Source organism: Tachyglossus aculeatus, chromosome 22, assembly GCF_015852505.1.
Source record: "Tachyglossus aculeatus isolate mTacAcu1 chromosome 22, mTacAcu1.pri, whole genome shotgun sequence".
In the NCBI taxonomy this organism is placed as follows: domain Eukaryota; kingdom Metazoa; phylum Chordata; class Mammalia; order Monotremata; family Tachyglossidae; genus Tachyglossus; species Tachyglossus aculeatus.
This window is the reverse complement of record NC_052087.1, coordinates 37,658,915-37,680,736: the sequence shown is the minus strand read 5'-3', so window position 1 is coordinate 37,680,736 and position 21,822 is coordinate 37,658,915. Positions and strand designations below refer to the sequence as shown.

The following is a 21,822-nucleotide window of genomic DNA, read 5'->3' as shown; positions in this document are numbered from 1 at the left end:
AATGAAGAACGAACGAATGAAGAATGAATGAATGAATGAAGAATGAATGAATGGATGAAGAATGAATGGATGAAGAATGAATGAATGAAGAATGAATGAATGGATGATTAATGAATGAATGAATGAATGAATGAATGAATGAACGAAGGAGCTCGGTGCGGGGGCCCCTCAGCGCCGGCGGCGGGGACGGTTGCCTAGGAAGCCGAGGCCCCGCCCCGCCCCCCCCGAGGCCCCGCCCCCCCATTCTGCGCATGCGCCGGGGGAGGGGTTAAGGAGTCCCCGGAGCGCGGACGCCCCCGCCGGTCCCTCCACGGCCGCCGTCGACGCCCCACGTGACCAGGCCCCGCCCCCGCCGCCGGACGGGGAGGGGAGGGGAGGAGAGGGGAGGGGGCCGGTCGGCCTGTCCGTCGGTCGGTCGGTCGGTCGGTCCGCTTCCGGTTGTTTCCCCCCCCCCCCGCCCGGGCCGTGTCTCTCTCTCTCTCTGTCCGTCCGTGTCCCGCCCGCCCCCCGGTGAGGCGCCGTGTGGGCGCCATGTCGGACCGCACCGCCCTGGACAGCCTCATCGAGATGGGCTTCCCGCCGGCGCGCGCGTAAGGGCCCCACCACCCCACACCGCCCCTCCCCCCCAGGACCCGCCCCGCCCCCCCGGGACATCCCCCTCCCCCCTCCATCCCCCCCTCCCTCCCCCTATTCCCTTCCCCCTCCCTCCCCTTCCTTCTCCCCCTCCCCCATTCCTTCCCTCCCCCCTCCCCCTCCCCCATTCCCTTCCCTCTGCCCCCTTCTCCCGTCCCCCTCCATCCCCTCTCCCCCTTTCCCTTCCCTTCCCTCTCCCCCTCCCTCCCCTTCCTTCTCCCCATTCCCTTCCCCTCTCCATCCCTTCTCCCCCTCCTCTCTCCCTCCCCCATTCGCTTCCCTCTCCCCCTCCATCCCTTCTCCCCCCCTCCCCTTCCCTCCATCCCTTCTCCCCCCCTCCCCTTCCCTCCTTCCCTTCTCCCCCCTCCCTCCCTCCCTCCACTTCCCCCCCTCCACTTCCCTTCCTTCTCCCCCTCCCCACTCCCTCCCCCATTCCCTTCCCCCTCCATCCCCTCCCCCTCCATCCCCTCCCCCTCCCTCCTCCCCCCTCCCCCTCCACCCCCTCCCCCTCCCTCCTCTTCCCTCCCTCTCCCCCTCATTCATTCACTCAATCGTATTTATTGAGCGCTTACTGTGTGCAGAGCACTGGACTAAGCGCTTGGGAAGGACAAGCCGGCAACATCCAGAGATGGTCCCTACCCAACACTGGGCTCCCAGTCTAGAGTTGCTATTATTGTTATTATTATTATCATCATTACGGTATTTGTTAAGCACTTACTAGGTGCCCGGCACTGTTGTAAGCGCTGGTTCGGAGGGCAGGCTTTGTTGCCTGCCTTCCCTCCTTCCTGTCAAGGTCTAGGATTCTCCCTCCCTCCCTTCCTCCCCCGTCTTCTCTCCCCCTCCCTCCCCCATCTTCTCTCCCCCCATTCCCTTCCCTCTCCCCCCTTCTCCCCTCCCCCTCCATCCCTTCTCCCCTCCCTTCTCCCCTCCCCCTCCCCTCTCCCTCCCCCATTCCCCTCCCCCTTTCCTCCCTCCATCCCTTCTCTCCCTCTTTCCCCTCCCCATCCCTTCTCTCTTCCCCCTCCTCCTCTCTTTCATTCATTCAATCGTATTTATTGAGCACATACTGTGTGCAGGGCACTGTACTAAGCGCTTGGGAAGTACAAGCTAGCGACATATAGACCCCCCAACCGTCCTCTCCTCTCTTTCCTCCCTCCCCGTCCATCCTCTTCCTCTCCTCCTTCCCCCTCCATCCCTTCTCCCCCTACTAGACTGTGAGCCCGCTGTTGAGTAGGGACCGTCTCTAGATGTTGCCAACTTGGACTTCCCAAGCACTTAGTACAGTGCTCTGCACACAGTAAGCGCTCAATAAATACGATTGATTGATTTTCTCCACCCTCCCCCTCTTCCATCCCTTCCCCCTTCTCCCCCCCCCCTTTCTTTCCCTCCCCTGTCCCCCTCAGTCCCCGTCCCCCCACCTTGGGAGATTCCCTTCCCCCTTTAGCCCTCCTTCCCCCCGCCCACCCCCGGAGATTCCCCAACCTGCCCCATGATGATGATGGGGATGATGATGATGATGGTATTTGTGAAGCACTTACTATGTACCAAGCACCGTTCTTAGCACTGGAGAAGATACAAGGTGATCAGGTTGTCCCCCGTGGGGCTCGCAGTCTTCACCCCCATTTTCCAGACGAGGAAACTGAGGCCCAGAGAAGTGAAGCGACTTGCCCAGAGTCACGCGGCCGATCGGTGGCGGAGCCGGGATTAGAACCCACGACCTCGGACTCCCGACTGAGCCCCATGGAGACCCACCCCTCTCTTCCCACCCCTCTCCACCAGGCACTTCACCAGACGTGTTTAGTGAGCGCTGATTGTGCGCGGAGCACTGTAGTGAGCGCTCGGGAGAGGGCCGGATAACAAGAAGTGGGGGACGCGCCCCTCCGTCCACAACAGGGGTCCGGTCGAGAGGGGGAGACGGGAATGAAGATCTCATACCCATTTTCCCTTCCCGTTCCCGTTTGCCCTTCGGGAAAAGGGGTGATTCCTCACGCCCTTTGCCCCTAAGGAGAAGGGGTGACTCCGCTCAACAGAAAGAGCCCGGGCTCTGGAGTCAGAAGTCATGGGTTCAAATCCTGACTCCACCACTTGTCAGCTGTGTGACTTGGGGCAAGTCACTGGACTTCTCTCTGCCCCGGGAGCTCCCCGTGGGACAACCCGATCGCCTTGTAACCTCCCCAGTGCTTAGAACGGTGCTTGGCACATAGTAAGCGCTTAATAAATGCCGTTATCATTATTATTATTATTATTATTATTTTCTCCCAGGGAGAAGGCTTTGACGCTGACCGGGAACCAGGGCATTGAATCTGCCATGGACTGGTGAGAGGGGAAGACCAAGAGATGGAAGGAAAATGTGGGGTGGGGGAAGGCGGGGCTGGAGGGGACATCTAGCAAGGGTATTTATTGAGCGCTTAGTCCAGTGCTCCGCACACGGTAAGCGCTCAATAAATACGATTGAATGAATGAATACGGCACAAGGGAGTGAGCGATCACATTCCTGCCCCCGACGAGCCCCCCTGCCTTCTAGACTGTGAGCCCACTGTTGGGTAGGGACCGTCTCTAGATGTTGCCAACTTGTCCTTCCCAAGCGCTTAGTCCAGTGCTCTGCACACAGTAAGCGCTCAATAAATCCGATCGATTGATTGATTGACGAGCTGTCAATCTAGAGGAGGAGCGAGGGCGCCGGAGGGACGGATGGGCAGCTCTTTGGGGGGCTGCAGCAGCTCTCTCTGCCCCCCCTTTTCTCGCTCTGTCGTACTTTTCGGAGCGCTTTCCGTGCGCAGAGCACTGTACTGAGCGCTCGGGAGAGGGCCCTGTGATGATGAAATGGCAGTTTCCCTGCCCACCACGAGCTGACCTCCCCTCCCGCCGCCAGGCTGATGGAGCACGAAGACGACGTGGACGCGGACGACGAGGCCCCGTCCCCCCCCGGGGGCCATCCCTCGGGGCCCGGTTCTCCAGCCGAAGGGAGTGGCCGCCCGGAAGGTCGGAGCGCGGGGGGGAAATGGGCCGGGGAGGTGGCCGCGGAGGAGCCGGAGAGGCCCGAGCGGTGATCGGGATTCCCTGTTTCTAGCGCCCGTGAGAGCCGAGGGAGAGGAGAAGCCGCCGCTCAGCGAGGAAGAGAAGAGAGAACAGACCAAGAGGTACGGTAGGGAAAACCCCCGTCTTCCCGGGACCCGCGGGTCGCCCGCTCGGCTCCTCGGCGGCAGGGAACGATCATTCGTTCAATCATATTGAGCGCTTACTGTGTGCAGAACGCTGGACTAAGCACTTGGAAAGTCCAAGTTGGCGACATGGAGAGACGGTCCCCACCCGACAGCGGGCTCACAGTCTAGGAGGGGGAGACGGACGACAAAAGAAAACATGGAGACGGGGTCAAGTCGTCAGAACAAATTCATTCATCCGGTCGTATTTTCTGAGCGCTTACTGTGTGCAGAACGCTGGACTAAGCACTTGGAAAGTCCAAGTTGGCGACATGGAGAGACGGTCCCCACCCGACAGCGGGCTCACAGTCTAGAAGGGGGAGACGGACGACAAAAGAAAACATGGAGACGGGGTCAAGTCGTCAGAACAAATTCATTCATCCGGTCGTATTTTCTGAGCGCTTACTGTGTGCAGAGCGCTGGACTAAGCGCTTGGGAAATCCAAGTTGGTGCCATATATACAGTTCCTACCCAACAGCGGGCTCACAGTCTAGAAGGGGGAGACGGACGACAAAACAAAACATGGAGACGGGTCAAGTCGTCAGAACAAATTCATCCATCCGGTCGTATTTACTGAGCGCTTACTGTGTGCAGAGCGCTGGACTAAGCGCTTGGGAAGTCCAAGTTGGTGACATATAGACAGTCCGTACTCAACAGCGGGCTCACGGTCTAGAAGGGGGAGACGGACGACAAAACAAAACATGGAGACGGGGGTCAAGTCGTCAGAACAAATTCATTCATCCAGTCGTATTTACTGAGCACTTACCGTGTGCAGAGCGCTGGACTAAGCGCTTGGGAAGTCCAAGTTGGCGACATATAGACGGTCCCCACCCAACAGCGGGCTCACAGTCTAGAAGGGGGAGACGGACGACAAAACAAAACATGGAGACAGGTCAAGTCGTCAGAACAAATTCATCCAGTCGTATTTACTGAGCGGTTACTGTGTGTAGAGCACTGGACTAAGCGCTTGGGAAGTCCAAGTTGGTGACATATAGACAGTCCCTACCCAACAGCGGGCTCACAGTCTAGAAGGGGGAGACGGACGACAAAACAAAACATGGAGACGGGTCAAGCCGTCAGAACAGATTCATTCATCCGGTCGTATTTACTGAGCGCTTACTGTGTGCAGAGCGCTGGACTAAGCGCTTGGGAAGTCCAAGTTGGGATCATAAAGAGACGGGCCCCACCCGACAGCGGGCTCACAGTCTAGGAGGAGGAGACGGACGACAAAACAAAGCATGGAGGCGGGTGTCAAGTCGTCAGAACAAATTCATCCAGTCGTATTTACTGAGCGCATACTGTGTGCAGAGCACTGGACTAAGCGCTTGGGAAGTCCAAGTTGGCGACATATAGACGGTCCCCACCCAACAGCGGGCTCACAGTCTAGAAGGGGGAGACGGACGACAAAACAAAACATGGAGACGGGGGTCAAGTCGTCAGAACAGATTCATCCAGTCGTATTTACTGAGCGGTTACTGTGTGCAGAGCGCTGGACTAAGCGCTTGGGAAGTCCAAGTTGGCGACATATAGACGGTCCCCACCCAACAGCGGGCTCACAGTCTAGAAGGGGGAGACGGACGACAAAACAAAACATGGAGACGGGGGTCAAGTCGTCAGAACAGATTCATCCAGTCGTATTTACTGAGCGGTTACTGTGTGCAGAGCGCTGGACTAAGCGCTTGGGAAGTCCAAGTTGGTGACATATAGACAGTCCCTACCCAACAGCGGGCTCACAGTCTAGAAGGGGGAGACGGACGACAAAACAAAGCATGGAGACAGGGGTCAAGTCGTCAGAACAGATTCATTCATCCGGTCGTATTTACTGAGCGCTTACTGTGTACAGAGCGCTGGACTAAGCGCTTGGGAAGTCCAAGTTGGCGCCATATAGACAGTTCCTACCCAACAGCGGGCTCACAGTCTAGGAGGGGGAGACGGACGACAAAACAAAACATGGAGACGGGGGTCAAGTCGTCAGAACAAATTCATTCATCCGGTCGTATTTACTGAGCGCTTACCGTGTGCAGAGCGCTGGACTAAGCGCTTGGGAAGTCCAAGTTGGCGACATATAGACAGTCCCCACCCAACAGCGGGCTCACAGTCTAGAAGGGGGAGACGGACGACAAAACAAAACATGGAGACGGGGGTCAAGTCGTCAGAACAGATTCATTCATCCGGTCGTATTTACTGAGCGCTTACTGTGTGCAGAGCGCTGGACTAAGCGCTTGGGAAGTCCAAGTTGGCGACATATAGACGGTCCCCACCCAACAGCGGGCTCACAGTCTAGAAGGGGGAGACGGACGACAAAACAAAACATGGAGACAGGGGTCAAGTCGTCAGAACAGATTCATTCATCCGGTCGTATTTACTGAGCGCTTACTGTGTGCAGAGCACTGGACTAAGCGCTTGGGAAGTCCAAGTTGGCAACATAGAGAGACGGTCCCTACCCCACAGTGGGCTCACAGTCTAGAAGGGGGAGTCCGGTTATGGTTCTGCTGTACTCCCCCCAAGTGCTTAGTGCAGTGCTCGGCACGCAGTCGCCGTGATAACAAAGATGGTATTTGTTAAGCGCTTAAAAATAATAATGATGGCATTTATTAAGCGCTTGCTACGTGCAGAGCACTGTTCTGAGCGCTGGGGAGGTTACAAGGTGATCAGGTGGTCCCACGGGGGGCTCCCGGTCTTCATCCCCATTTGGCAGGTGAGGTCACTGAGGCCCAGAGAAGTCAAGTGACTTGCCCAAAGTCACCCAGCTGACAAGTGGCGCAGCCGGGATTGGAACCCATGACCTCTGACCCCAAAGCCCCTACTTTTCCACCGAGTCACGCTGCTTCTCCAACAGTAGGCGCTCAGTAAATGCGATCGAATGAAGGAAGGAACTCCCCCCCGTGACCCAAGCCCAGCCCAAAGCTTCAGCTCGTCAGATGTGCTTTTAACGTCTAACGACGCCCGTTCTAGACCGTAATAATGATAATAAGGTAGGTATTTGTTAAGCGCTTACAATGTGCCAAGCGCTGGGGTAGATACCCTGTAATCAGGTTGTCCCACATGGGGCTCACGGTCTTCAGAGGGGCCCCTCCTCCCCCTTTCCATCCCCCCTGCCTTCCCTCCTTCCCTTCCCCACAGCACCTGTGTATATGTATAGATGTTTGTACGGATTTATTACTCTATTTATTTTACTTGTACATATCTATTTATTTTATTTTATTTGTTTTATTTTGTTAATATGTTTTGTTTTGTTCTCCGTCTCCCCCTTCTAGACTGTTGGGTAGGGACCGTCTCTATGCATTGCCAACTTGTACTTCCCAAGCACTTAGTCCAGTGCTTTGCACACAGTAAGCGCTCAATAAATACGGTTGACTGATCGATTGATTCATCCCCGTTTGACAGATGAGGGAACTGAGGCCAAGAGCATATTAATAATAATAATAATGATGGCATTTATTCAGCGCTTACTATGTGCCAAGCACTGTTCTAAGCGTTGGGGAGGTTACAAGGTGATCAGATTGTCCCACAGGGGGCTCACAGTCTTAATCCCCATTTTACAGATGAGGTAACTGAGGCACAGAGAAGTTAAGTGACTTGCCCAGAGTCACACAGCTGACAATTGACGGAGCCGGGATTTGAACCTCTGACCTCTGACTCCAAAGCCCAGGCTCTTTCCACTGAGCCACGCTGCTTCCCCAATAATAGTAATTATGGTATTTGTTAAGCACTTACTATGTGGAAAGCACTGTTCTAAGCGCTGGGGTTGATACAAGGTAATCAGGTTGTCCCACGGGGGGCTCACAGTTTTAATCCCCATTTTTTGCAGATGAGGGAACTGAGGTACAGAGAAGTTGCCCAAAGTCACACAGCTGATAAGTGGCATAGCCGGGATTAGAACCCACGACCTCTGACTCCCAAGCCTGTGCTCTTTCCACTAAGCCACGCTAGCTTTAATGGAAGTGACTCGCCCAAGGTCACAGAGCTGATCGGCGGCGGAGCCGGGATTAGAACCCAACGCCCTCCGATTCCCGGGCCCGGGATCTTGCCGCCGAGCCACGCTGCCTCTCTAATCTCCTTATGGGCTCCTTATGCCTATGATGTCGTCCTCTCCCAGGTGCTTAGTACAGTCCTCCGCACGCAGTAAGCGCTCAGTAAATACCGACGGTCAAACGTCTTGGAGAAACCTCGTCGGTTTCCCTGGGATCTCGGATGCCGCTAGAGATCCGTCTCTCCATCCGCGGCCCCTCCCGGCCGCTGGACCGGTCAGTCGCCGCGGCTCCGGTTGCGCCCGCCTTGGACTCCGAGGCCCGGGGGGCCTGAAACTCTGCTCCTCTAATCCCGCTTTCTGTTTTCCTTTTCAATCGATCGTATTTATTGAGCGCCCACTGTGTGCAGAGCACTGGACTAAGCGCTTGGGAAGGACCAGTTTCTTTTGCGTGTGTCTGTCCTGTAGGCTGCTCCACTGCTTTTTGTGGTTTCGTCCTCCCTTCCGTGCCTGTCGCCGGTCCTCTCTTCCCCCTTATATTCTTGATCGCGAGCCGGTTGAGGAGCAGGATTCATTCGTTCGTTCCTTCAGTCGTATTTATTGAGCGCTTACCATGTGCAGAGCACTGGACTGAGCGCTTGGGAAGGACAAGTCGGCAACGTCTAGAGACGGTCCCTACGCAACAGCGGGCTCACAGTCTAGAAGGGGGAGACAGACGACAAAACATGGAGAAAGGTGTCAAGTTGTCAGAACAAATTCATTCATTCAGTCGTATTTACTGAGCGCCTACTGTGGGCAGAGCACTGGACTAAGCGCTTGGGAAGGGCAAGTCGGCAACATCTAGAGACGGTCCCTACCCAACAGCGGGCTCACAGTCTAGAAGAAGTCGAGAGAAGCGGCGTGGCTCAGTGGAAAGAACCCGGGCTTGGGAGTCAGAGGTCGTGGGTTCTAATCCCGCCTCCGCCACCTGTCAGCTGGGTGACTTTGGGCAAGCCACTTCACTTCTCTGGGCCTCAGCGACCTCATCTGGAAAAATGGGGATGAAGACCGTGAGCCCCCCGTGGGACAACCTGATCACCTTGTAACCTCCTCAGCGCTTAGAACAGTGCTTGGCACATAGTAAGCGCTTAATAAAAATGCCATCATTATTCTCTGGGCCTCAGTGATCTCATCTGGAAAATGGGGATGAAGACTGTGAGCCCCCCGTGGGACAACCTGATCACCCTGTATTCCCCCCACCCCCCCAGTGCTTAGAACAGTGCTTGGCACATAGTAAGCACTTAACAAATGCCATTATTATTAATTAGAAGGGGGAGACAGACGGCAAAACAAAACATATTAACAAAATAAAATAAATGGAATAAGTATGTACAAATAAGTAGAGTAATAAATCCGTATAAACACACACACACATATATATATATATGTATATGTGTGTGTATATATATATATGTATATGTGTGTGTATATATGTATATGTATACATATATATATACATATATACATATATATATATACAGGGGCTGTGGGGAGGGGAAGGAGGTAGGACGGGGGGGATGGAGGGGGGAGGACGGGGAGAGGAAGGAGGGGGCTCAGTCTGGGAAGGCCTCCCGGAGGAGGCGAGCTCTCATCCCGTCCACATGTTTTATTTTGTTGTCCATCTCCCCCTCCTAGACTGTGAGCCCGTTGTTGGGGAGGGACCGTCTCTATACGTTGCCCGCTTGTCCTTCCCAAGCGCTTAGTCCAGTGCTCTGCACACAGTAAGCGCTCAATCAATACGATGCAATGAATGAATGGATGAATCTGGGTCAAATTCCCACCTCGGTGTACTTTCCCAGCGCTCAGTACAGTTCCCCGCACACGGTAAGCGCTTAATAAACCCCGTTAAGCCCCGTAGCGTGGCGGAAGGAGCGCGGGCCTCGGGGTCAGACCGCTTCCCTGCGGTGTGACCTCGGGTCGGTCTTCTCTAGGCCTCGGTGATCTCATCTGTAAAAAGGGGATGAAATAACGGGTCTCCCTCCCGCGTAGACTGTCAGCCCGATGAGGGCCGGGGGCTGTGTCTGACCTAATCAATCAATCGTATTTATTGAGCGCTTACTGTGACCTAATGGTAACGATGGTATTTGCTAAGCGCTTACTAGGTGCCAGGCACTGTCGTAGCCGTCAGGGTGGATTCAAGCAAATCGGGTTGGACACGGTCCCTGTCCCGTGCGGGGCTCCCGGTCTCGATGTCCGTATTGCCGATGAGGTCACCGAGGCCCAGGGAAGTGAAGTGACCTGCCCAGGATCAATCAACCAATCGTATTTATTGAGCGCTTACTGTGTGCAGAGCACTGTACTAAGCGCTTGGGAAGTACAAGTTGGCAGCATCTAGAGACAGTCCCTACCCAACAGTGGGCTCACAGTCTAAAAGATCACACAGCAAAGTGGTAGAGCCAGTTAATACGTTTTGTTGTCCGACTCCCCCTTCTAGACTGTGAGCCCGCTGTTGGGAAGGGACCGTCTCCATACGTTGCCAGCTTGTCCTTCCCTAGCGCTTAGTACAGTGCTCTGCACACAGTAAGCGCTCAATAAATACGATTGATTGATTAATGAATGAATGAATGAACCCACGCCCAGCCAGCTCCCGGGCCCGGGCTCTAGCCCTGCTTCTCACGAGCTCGTGTCCACCAGAGAAGCAGCGTGGCTCAGTGGAAAAAGCCCGGGCTTTGGAGTCGGAGGTCATGGGTTCAAATCCCAGCACCGCCACTTGTCAGCTGTGTGACTGGCTTCTTCTCTGTGCCTCAATTCCCTCATCTGTCAAATGGGGGTGAAGACTGTGAGCCCCCCCGTGGGACCACCTGATCACGTTTTATCCCCCCAGTGCTTAGAACAGTGCTTTGCACATAGTAAGCGCTTAACAAATACCATCATCATTATTATTAGTAGTATGGGTTCAAATCCCAGCACCGCCACTTGTCAGCTGTGTGACTTTGGCTTCTTCTCTGGGCCTCAGTTCCCTCATCTGTAAAATGGGGATGAAGACTGGGAGCCCCCCGTGGGACAACCCGATCCCCTTGTATCCCCCCAGTGCTTAGAACAGTGCTTTGCACATAGTAAGCGCTTAACAAATACCATCATCATTATTATTATTAGTATGGGTTCAAATCCCAGCACCGCCACTTGTCAGCTGTGTGACTTTGGCTTCTTCTCTGGGCCTCAGTTCCCCCATCTGTCAAATGGGGATGAAGACTGTGAGCCCCATGTGGGACAACCCGATCCCCTTGTATCCCCCCAGGGCTTAGAACAGTGCTTTGCACATAGTAAGCGCTTAACAAATACCATCATTATTATTATTATGGGTTCAAATCCCAGCACTGCCACTTGTCAGCTGTGTGACTTTGGCTTCTTCTCTGGGCCTCAGTTCCCTCATCTGTCAAATGGGGATGAAGACTGTGAGCCCCACATGGGACAACCTGATCCCCTTGTATCCTCCCAGTGCTTAGAACAGTGCTTTGCACATAGTAAGCGCTTAACAAATACCATCATTATTATTATTATGGGTTCAAGCCCCAGTACCGCCACTTGTCAGCTGTGTGACTTTGGGTTCTTCTCTGGGCCTTAGTTCTCTCATCTGTCAAATGGGGATGAAGACCGTGAGCCCCCCGTGGGGCAACCCGATCACCTTGTAACCTCCCCAGCGCTTAGAACGGTGCTTTGCACATAGTAAGCGCTTAATAAGTGCCATCATCATGATCAGTACTACCGCACGACCCAACTTTCTCATATCTTGCCCGGCGCCGAGCGCGGTGCCCAGGCCGGAGCGAGCGTCTTTTTTTTGTTTGTTTCTTTCCCCCCAAACCGGCCCCGGGTGTCGTCACGGTGGTTCCCCGTGCTCCCGCTGCTGCAGGATGCTGGAACTGGTGGCCCAGAAGCAGCGGGAGCGGGGGGAGAGGGAGCAGCGGGAAGCGGTGGAGCGGGAACGCCAGCGCAGGAGGCAGGGGCAGGAGCTGTCGGCCGCCCGCCAGCGGCTGCAGGAGGATGAGATGCGCCGGGCGGCCGAGGAGCGCAGGAGGGAGCGGGCCGAGGAGACGGCGGCCAGGTCGGGGCCCGGCGGCGGGAGGCGGGGGCGGGGGGCCCGGCGGCGGGGTGGCCCGCCGTCGCCACCGGGCCTCAACTCCCGCTCTGCCTTGCAGGCAGCGAGTGCGAGAAAAGATCGAGAGGGACAAAATGGAGCGGGCCAAGAAGGTGGGTGCCCGGGGCCGGTTGGGCGGGTGAGCGGGCGCGATCCCGGCCACGTCGCGGGGGGCGGGCGCCATAGGCCGTCCTGTCCCCCTCCTCTCCCCTCCCGGCCCAGTTCGGCGGCGCCGGCCCCGGAGCGGCGGCGGCGGCGGCGGCATCATCCCCCGCGTCCGAGCCAGGCCCGGTGCCCTCCTCTCCCAGCCAGGAGCCGCCCACCAAGCGGGAGTACGACCAGTGCCGCATTCAGGTACCGTCCGCCGCCGCGGCGTCGGGAGCCCCGCTTCCCACCCGTTCGTTCGTTCAGTCGGATTGACTGAGCGCTTACTGTGTGCGGAGCGCTGGGCTGAGCGCTTGGGAAGGACGAGTCGGCGACATCTAATCAATCAATCAATCATATTTATTGAGCGCTTACTGTGTGCGGAGCACTGGACTAAGCGCTTGGGAAGTACAAGTTGGCAACGTATAGAGACAGTCCTTACCCAACAGTGGGCTCACAGTCTAGGAGGGGGAGACGGACGACAAAACATGGAGACAGGCGGCAAAACCGTCAGAATAAATAGAATTATAGCTACATGCGCATCATTAATAAAATAGAGCAAATATATACAAGTAAAATAAACAGTGATAAATTCATTCATTCAATCGTATTGATTGAGCTCTTACTGTGTGCGGAGCACTGGACTGAGCGCTTGGGAAGGACAAGTCCACAACAGAGAGAGACAGTCCCTACCCAGCAGTGGGCTCACAGTCTAGAAGGGGGAGGCGGACGACAAAACATGGCGACAGGTGGCAAAACCCATCAGAATAAATAGAATTATAGCTACATGCACATCGTTAATAAAATAAATATATACAAGTAAAATAGTGATAAATTCATTCATTCATTCAATCGTATTGATTGAGCGCTTACTGTGTGCGGAGCACTGGACTAAGCGCTTGGGAAGTACAAGTTGGCAACATATAGAGACGGTCCCTACCCAACAGTGGGCTCACAGTCTAGAAGGGGGAGACGGATGACAAAACATGGCAACAGGTGGCAAAACCATCAGAATAAATAGAATTATAGCTACATGCACATCGTTAATAAAATAGAGTAAATATATACAAGTGAAATAAATAATGATAAATTCATTCCCTACCCAGCAGCGGGCTCACAGTCTAGAAGGGGGAGACGGACGACAAAACATGGAGACAGGTGGCAAAACCGTCAGAATAAATAGAATTACAGCTACATGCACATCATTAATAAAGTAAATATATACAAGTAAAATAGTGATAAGTTCATTCATTCATTCAATCGTATTAATTGAGCGCTTACTGTGTGCGGAGCAGTGGACTGAGCGCTTGGGAAGGACAAGTCGGCAACATATAGAGACAGTCCCTACCCAACAGTGGGCTCACAGTCTAGAAGGGGGAGACGGACGACAAAACATGGAGACATGCGGCAAAACCGTCAGAATGAATAGAATTATAGCTACATGCACATCATTATTAAAATAGAGTAAATATATACAAGTAAAATAAATAATGATAAATTCATTCATTCCCTACCCAGCAGCGGGCTCACAGTCTAGAAGGGGGAGACGGACGACAAAACATGGAGACAGGTGGCAAAACCGTCAGAATAAATAGAATTATAGCTGCACGCACATCGTTAATAAAATAAATATATACAAGTAAAATAAATAGTGATAAATTCATTCATTCATTCATTCAATCGTATTGATTGAGCGCTTACTGTGTGCGGAGCACTGGACTGAGTGCTTGGGAAGGACAAGTCGGCGACATATAGAGACGGTCCCTACCCAGCAGCGGGCTCACAGTCTAGAAGGGGGAGACAGACAACAAAACAAAACATATTAACAAAATAAAATAAATAGAATAAATATGTACAAATAAAAGATAAGGCGGGGGGCGGGATGGGAGCCGGCCGCCCTGTGTCACTTCTCTTCGCTCGGGCGCCCGGATCGACGAAGAAGCGGCGGGGCCTAGTGGAGGGAGCCCGGGCCCCGGAGTCGGCAGGGATCCGGGTTCTAATCCCGGCTCCGCCACTCGTCCGCTGCCAGGTGACTTGGGCAAATCACTCGGGCAAGTGCCTCAGTGCCCTCGTAATAATAATGTTGGTGTTTGTTTTGTTGGTGTTCGTTAAGCGCTTACTATGTGCCAAGCACTGTTCTAAGCGCTGGGGTAAGTACAGTAATAATAATAATGATGGCATTTGTTAAGCGCTTACTATGTGCCAAGCACTGTTCTGAGCGCTGGGGTAGATATAATAATAATAATAATAATAATAATAATAATAGCATTTGTTAAGCACTTACTATGTGCCAAGCACTGTTCTAAGTGCTGGGGTAGATACAGTGACAATGATAATAATAATGATGGCATTTGGTAAGCGCTTACTATGTGCCAAGCACTGTTTTAAGCACTGGGGGAGATATAATAATGATGGCGTTTATTAAGTGCTTACTATGTGCCATGCACTGTTTTGAGCACTGGGGTAGATACAATAATAATAATAATGATGGCATTTGTTGAGCGCTTATTATGTGCCAAGCACTGTTCTAAGCGCTGGGGTAGCTAACAATAGTAATAATAATGATGATGGCATTTGTTAAGCGCTTACTCTGTGCCAAGCACTGTTCTAAGCGCTGGGGGAGATACAATAATAATAATAATAATAATGATGATGGCATTTAAGCGCTTACTATGTGCCAAGCACTGTTCTAAGCGCTGGGGTAGATACAATAATGATAATGATGATGATGATGGCGTTTGTTAAGCGCTTACTCTGTGCCAAGCACTGTTCTAAGCGCTGGCGTAGATACAATAATAATAATAATGATGGCATTTGTTAAGCGCTTACTATGTGCCAAGCACTGTTCTAAGCGCTGGGGTAGATACAATAATAATAATGATGATGGCATTTGTTAAGCTCTTACTATGTGCCAAGCACTGTTCTAAGCACTGGGGTAGATCCAGTGATAATAATAATGATGGCATTTGTTAATAAGTGCTGGGGTAGATACAATAATAATGATGATGATGATGATGGCATTTGTTAAGCGCTTACTATTTGCCGAGCACTGTTCTAAGCGCTGGGGTAGATACAATAATAATAATAATGATGATGGCATTTAAGCGCTTAGTATGTGCCAAGCACTGTTGTAAGTGCTGGGATAGATACAATAATAATAATAATAATGATGATAGCATTTGTTAAGCACTTACTGTGTGCCAAGCACTGTTCTGAGCGCTGGGGTAGATATAATAATAATGATGATGGCATTTGTTAAGCGCTTACTATGTGCCAAGCCCTGTTCTGAGCGCTGGGGTAGATACAATAATAATAATAATAATGATGATGGCGTTTGTTAAGCGCTCACTGTGTGCCAAGCACTGTTCTGAGCGCTGGGGTAGATACAATAATAATAATAATAATGATGGCATTTGTTAAGCTCTTACTGTGTGCCAAGCACTGTTCTGAGCGCCGGGGGGGGAATACGAGGTGATCAGGTTTTCCCACTTGCGGCTCCCAGTCTTCATCCCCCTTTGACAGATGAGGGAACCGAGGCCTAGAGAAGTGACTTGCCCCAAGTCACCCAGCTGACAATCAGTCAATCAATCGTATTGATTGAGCGCTTACTGTGTGCAGAGCACTGTACTAAGCGCTTGGGAAGGACAAGTTGGCAACATATAGAGACAGTCCCTACCCAACAGCGGGCTCACAGTCTAGAAGGGGGAGACGGCGGGATTAGAACCCGGGACCTCTGACGCCCAAGCCCGGGCTCTTTCCGCCGAGCCCTGCTGCTTCTCACGGGCCCCACGTTGGGCTGGGGACCGCTGTCCACCCCGGCGCTTATCAGATCCGGCAATTATTATTATTTTTTAATGGCATGTATTAAGCGCTTACTATGTGCAAGGCACTGTTCTAAGCGCTAGGGAGGTTACAATATTATTATTATTATCACCGGGAGATCCAGCAATTATTATTATTATTATTTTTTAATGGCATATATTAAGCGCTTACTATGTGCAAGGCACTGTTCTAAGCGCTAGGGAGGTTACAATATTATTATTATTATCACCGGGAGATCCGGCAATTCTTATTATTATTATTTTTTAATGGCATGTATTAAGCGCTTACTATGTGCAAGGCACTGTTCTAAGCGCTAGGGAGGTTACAATATTATTATTATTATCACCGGGAGATCCGGCAATTCTTCTTATTATTATTTTTTAATGGCATGTAGTAAGCGCTTACTATGTGCAAGGCACTGTTCTAAGCGCTAGGGAGGTTACAATATTATTATTATTATCACCGGGAGATCCGGCAATTATTATTATTATTATTATTTTTTTTAATGGCATGTATTAAGCACTTACTATGTGCAGAGCACTAAGCGCTAGGGAGGTTACAATATTATTATTATTATCACCGGGAGATCCGGCAATTATTATTATTATTATTTTTTAATGGCATGTATTAAGCGCTTACTATGTGCAAGGCACTGTTCTAAGCGCTAGGGAGGTTACAATATTATTATTATTATCACCGGGAGATCCGGCAATTATTATTATTATTATTATTATTTAATGGCATGTATTAAGCGCTTACTATGTGCAAGGCACTGTTCTAAGCGCTAGGGAGGTTACAATATTATTATTATTATCACCGGGAGATCCGGCAATTATTATTATTATTTTTTTTAATGGCATATATTAAGCGCTTACTATGTGCAAGGCACTGTTCTAAGCGCTAGGGAGGTTACAATATTATTATTATTATCACCGGGAGATCCGGCAATTCTTATTATTATTATTTTTTAATGGCATGTATTAAGCGCTTACTATGTGCAAGGCACTGTTCTAAGCGCTAGGGAGGTTACAATATTATTATTATCACCGGGAGATCCGGCAATTCTTCTTATTATTATTTTTTAATGGCATGTAGTAAGCGCTTACTATGTGCAAGGCACTGTTCTAAGCGCTAGGGAGGTTACAATATTATTATTATTATCACCGGGAGATCCGGCAATTATTATTATTATTATTATTTTTTTTTAATGGCATGTATTAAGCACTTACTGTGTGCAGAGCACTGTTCTAAGCGCTAGGGAGGTTACAATATTATTATTATTATCACCGGGAGATCCGGCAATTATTATTATTATTATTATTTTTTAATGGCATGTATTAAGCGCTTAGTATGTGCAAGGCACTGTTCTAAGCGCTAGGGAGGTTACAATATTATTATTATTATCACCGGGAGATCCGGCAATTATTATTATTATTATTTTTTAATGGCACGTATTAAGCGCTTACTATGTGCAAAGCACTGTTCTAAGCGCTAGGGAGGTTACAATATTATTATTATTATCACCGGGAGATCTGGCAATTATTATTATTATTATTTTTTAATGGCATGTATTAAGCGCTTACTATGTGCAAAGCACTGTTCTAAGCGCTAGGGAGGTTACAATATTATTATTATTATCACCGGGAGATCCGGCAATTCTTATTATTATTATTTTTTAATGGCATGTATTAAGCGCTTACTATGTGCAAAGCACTGTTCTAAGCGCTAGGGAGGTTACAATATTATTATTATTATCACCAGGAGATCTGGCAATTATTATTATTATTATTATTTTTTAATGGCATGTATTAAGCGCTTACTATGTGCAAGGCACTGTTCTAAGCGCTAGGGAGGTTACAATATTATTATTATTATCACCGGGAGATCCGGCAATTATTATTATTATTATTTTTTAATGGCATGTATTAAGCGCTTACTATGTGCAAAGCACTGTTCTAAGCGCTAGGGAGGTTACAATATTATTATTATTATCACCGGGAGATCCGGCAATTATTATTATTATTATTATTTTTTAATGGCATGTAGTAAGCGCTTACTATGTGCAGAGCACTGTTCTAAGCGCTAGGGAGGTTACGATATTATTATTATTATCACCGGGAGATCCGGCAATTATTATTATTATTATTTTTTAATGGCATGTATTAAGCGCTTACTATGTGCAAAGCACTGTTCTAAGCGCTAGGGAGGTTACAATATTATTATTATTATCACCGGGAGATCCGGCAATTATTATTATTATTATTTTTTTTTAATGGCATGTAGTAAGCGCTTACTATGTGCAGAGCACTGTTCTAAGCGCTAGGGAGGTTACGATATTATTATTATTATCACCGGGAGATCCGGCAATTATTATTATTATTATTTTTTAATGGCATGTAGTAAGCGCTTACTATGTGCAGAGCACTGTTCTAAGCGCTAGGGAGGTTGCAATATTATTATTATTATCACCGGGAGATCCGGCAATTATTATTATGATTATTTTTTAATGGCATGTATTAAGCGCTTACTATGTGCAAGGCACTGTTCTAAGCGCTAGGGAGGTTACAATATTATTATTATTATCACCGGGAGATCCGGCAATTATTATTATTGTTATTATTTAATGGCATATATTAAGCGCTTACTATGTGCAAGGCACTGTTCTAAGCGCTAGGGAGGTTACGATGTTATTATTATTATCACCGGGAGTCCCCTCCTCTTCCCGCGGTCCTTTCATTCATTCATTCAGGCAGTCAGTCCGTCGTATTGATTGCTCAATAAATACGATTGATGATGATTGAGCGCTGACTGTGGGCAGAGCACTGGACTAAGCGCCCGGGATGGATAAATCGGCGACGTAGGCGGTCCCCAGCCGTGACCGACCCCCCGCGTGTCGCCGGCCAGGTGAGGCTGCCGGACGGGAGCTCCCTGACGCAGACGTTTCGGGCCCGCGAGCAGCTGGCGGCGGTGAGGCTGTACGTGGAGCTGCACCGCGGGGACGAGGCCGGGGGCGTCCAAGACCCCGTCCAGCTACTGAGCGGCTTCCCCCGCCGGGCCTTCTCGGAGGCCGACATGGAGAGACCCCTCCAGGAACTGGGTAGGGCGCGAGAAACCGCCGCCGCCGCCGCCGGGACCGGGCGGGAGGACCCGGCCTCCGGCGCTTAGAACAGTGCTTTGCACCGAGTAAGCGCTTAATAAACGCCATCGTTATGATTATGATTCTTCCGATCCCGGGGAGGCCTCGGGCGCGGCGCTGGGGCGAGCGCCTCAGTCAGCTCACCTGGAAAATGGGGATTTTACACGGGAGCCCCCCCAAGAAGCGGGGAAGGGACTGGGGCGGACCTGACTAACTTGCGTCCATCCCCGGCGCTTCGTACGGTGCCCGGCACGGTCTTCTGGACCGGGAGCCCACTGTTGGGTAGGGACCGTCGCTGTACGTTGCCAACTTGGACTTCCCAAGCGCTTAGTCCAGCGCTCTGCACACAGTAAGCGCTCAATAAATACGATTGAATGAATGAATGAATACTAATAATCAACATAATAAATTATTATTAATACCATTATAATATATATTCTGTTATTAATTATATATTGATATATAGATATTACTATATGTAATATTATAATATTATTCGTAATGATATTATTAATGAATGCCATCATTATAATAATAATAATGATGACATTTATGAAGCGCTTACTATGTGCAAAGCATTGTTTTAAGCACTGGGGAGGTTACAAGGTGATCAGGTTGTCCCACAGGGGGGCTCGCAGTCTTAATCCCCATTTTCCAGATGAGGTCACCGAGGCCCGGAGAAGTGAAGTGACTTGCCCAGAGTCACGCAGCTGACAGTTGGTGGAGCTGAGATTTGAACCCATGACCTCTGGCTCCAAAGCCCAGGCTCTTTCCATTGATGATGATGATGATGGCATTTGTTAAGTGCTTACCATGTGCAAAGCACTATTCTAAGTGCTGGGGGGGATACAAGGGGAACAGGTTGCTCCACGGGGGGGGGTCTCGCAGTCGTAATCCCCATTTTCCAGATGAGGTCACTGAGGCCCAGAGAAGTGAAGTGACTTGCCCAGAGTCACACGTAGCTGACAATGGGCAGAGTCGAGATTTGAACCCGTGACCTCTGACTCCAAAGCCCGGGCTCTTTCCACTGATAATGATGATGATGGCATTTGCTAATCAGTCAATCGTATTTATTGAGCGCTTACTGTGTGCAGAGCACTGTACTAAGCGCTTGGGAAGTACAAGTTGGGCTTGGTTAAGCGCTTACTATGTGCAAAGCCCTGTTCTAAGCGCTGGCGGGGGGATACGAGGTGATCAGGTTGTCCCCAGGGGGGCTCCCAGTCTTCATCCCCATTTGACAGATGAGGGACCTGAGGCTCAGAGAAGTGAAGTGACTTGCCCAAGGCCACACAGCAGACATGTGGTGGAGCTGGGATTCGAACCCATGACCCCTGACTCCAAAGCCCGGGCTCTTTCCACTGAGCCACGCTGCTTCTCTGAGCATAGCAAGTGCTCAACAGATGCCACAATTAGTATTGGCAATCAATCCATCGATCCTACTTATTGAGTACGCTTACGGTGAGCGGAGCACCGTAGTAAGCGCTCGGGAGAGTACAGCGCAACAGAGTGGGGCAGACACGTTCCCTTTTTTTTTTTTAATGGCATTTATCAAGCGCTTACTATGTGCGAAGGGAACAGTGCTTTGCATATAGTAAGCGCTTAACAAATGCCATCATCCTCATCATCACTGTTCTCTTCCCACAACGAGCTTGCTGTGGTCAGGGGATGTGTCTGTCTGTTGTGACAGTGTACTCCCCCCCCCCCCCAAGCGCTTAGTACAGTGCCCCACACACGGTAAGTGCTCAGTAAATAGGACCGAAGTGAACGAGCTTGCGGCCTAGGGGATGAGATCCTAAAGGGTCAAGGGTCCACGCCTTCTTCAGTCAATCAATCAATCAATCGTATTTATTGAGCGCTTACTATGTGCAGAGCACTGTACTAAGCGCTTAGGAAGTACAAATTGGCAACACATAGAGACAGTCCCTACCCAACAGTGGGCTCACAGTCTAAAAGGGGGAGACAGCGAACAGAACCAAACATACCAACAAAATAAAATAAATAGGATAGAAATGTACAAGTACATTCTTCCCCCCCTTTCTTTCGCTTGCAGGTTTGGTGCCTTCCGCCGTCCTCATCGTGGCCAAGAAATGCAGCAGCTGAAGCGTCCCCCGGCCCTTTCCCGTCCCCGGCCGCCGCCGTGGTCACCCGCCCCTTTCCCCGACAGAGCACTGACAGCCCCCCGAACGTAATAAACGGATCCTCCGAATCCCGGCCGTCCCCGAGTCGTCCCTCAGGGGCTGCGGGGGGAGGCGGGATGTGCCGGGAACGGACGCCCGGCCCCCCCAAGGCAACCACCACCGCAGGAGGGGACGGGCTTGGGGGGGGGTGACTGGGAGACTGCTGAATTGGTCATCTTGGACTCGAGTTCTGCAGCTGGGATCCTTGTGCTGGGGGTCTGTGTCTGTAAATATGTAAATATATATATATATGCGAATATATATATATATATATATATATATATATATATATATATGCATCTAGACTGTGATCCCGCTGTTGGGTAGGGACCGTCTCTAGATGTTGCCAACTTGTCCTTCCCAAGCACTTAGTCCAGTGCTCTGCACACAGTAAGCGCTCAATAAATACGATTGATTGATTGACCCACTTCCTAGGAGTGATTTCTAGACTGGGAGCCCACTGTTGGGTAGGGACTGTCTCTAGATGTTGCCAACTTGTACTTCCCAAGCGCTTGGTACAGTGCTCTGCACACAGTAAGCGCTCAATAAATACGATTGATTGATTGATTGATTGATTGACCCCCCTTCCTAGGAGTGATTTCTAGACTGGGAGCCTGCTGTTGTGT

At 50.7% G+C, this 21,822-nt stretch overlaps 1 protein-coding gene across 1 annotated transcript; it reads left to right on the top strand.

The window, feature by feature from the left end:
- The first annotated feature begins 499 nt into the window (after nucleotides 1-499).
- UBXN1 (UBX domain protein 1) lies at nucleotides 500-21,225 on the top strand. The gene is made up of 9 exons (XM_038764621.1): nucleotides 500-590; nucleotides 2,896-2,949; nucleotides 3,506-3,615; nucleotides 3,704-3,773; nucleotides 11,693-11,884; nucleotides 11,979-12,030; nucleotides 12,140-12,271; nucleotides 18,788-18,980; nucleotides 21,070-21,225. The coding sequence occupies exons 1-9, from the start codon at nucleotides 532-534 to the stop codon at nucleotides 21,117-21,119; spliced, it is 912 nt and encodes a 303-aa protein (XP_038620549.1). The 5' UTR covers nucleotides 500-531; the 3' UTR covers nucleotides 21,120-21,225.
- Nucleotides 21,226-21,822: the final 597 nt, after the last annotated feature.

Coding starts and splice junctions, on each gene's coding strand:
- UBXN1 (XM_038764621.1), top strand. CDS start 532: ATGTCGGACCGCACCGCCCTGGACAGCCTCATCGAGATGGGCTTCCCG. Junction 591..2,895: donor GGCTTCCCGCCGGCGCGCGC/GTAAGGGCCCCA, acceptor ATTTTCTCCCAG/GGAGAAGGCTTTGACGCTGA. Junction 11,885..11,978: donor GCCGAGGAGACGGCGGCCAG/GTCGGGGCCCGG, acceptor TCTGCCTTGCAG/GCAGCGAGTGCGAGAAAAGA.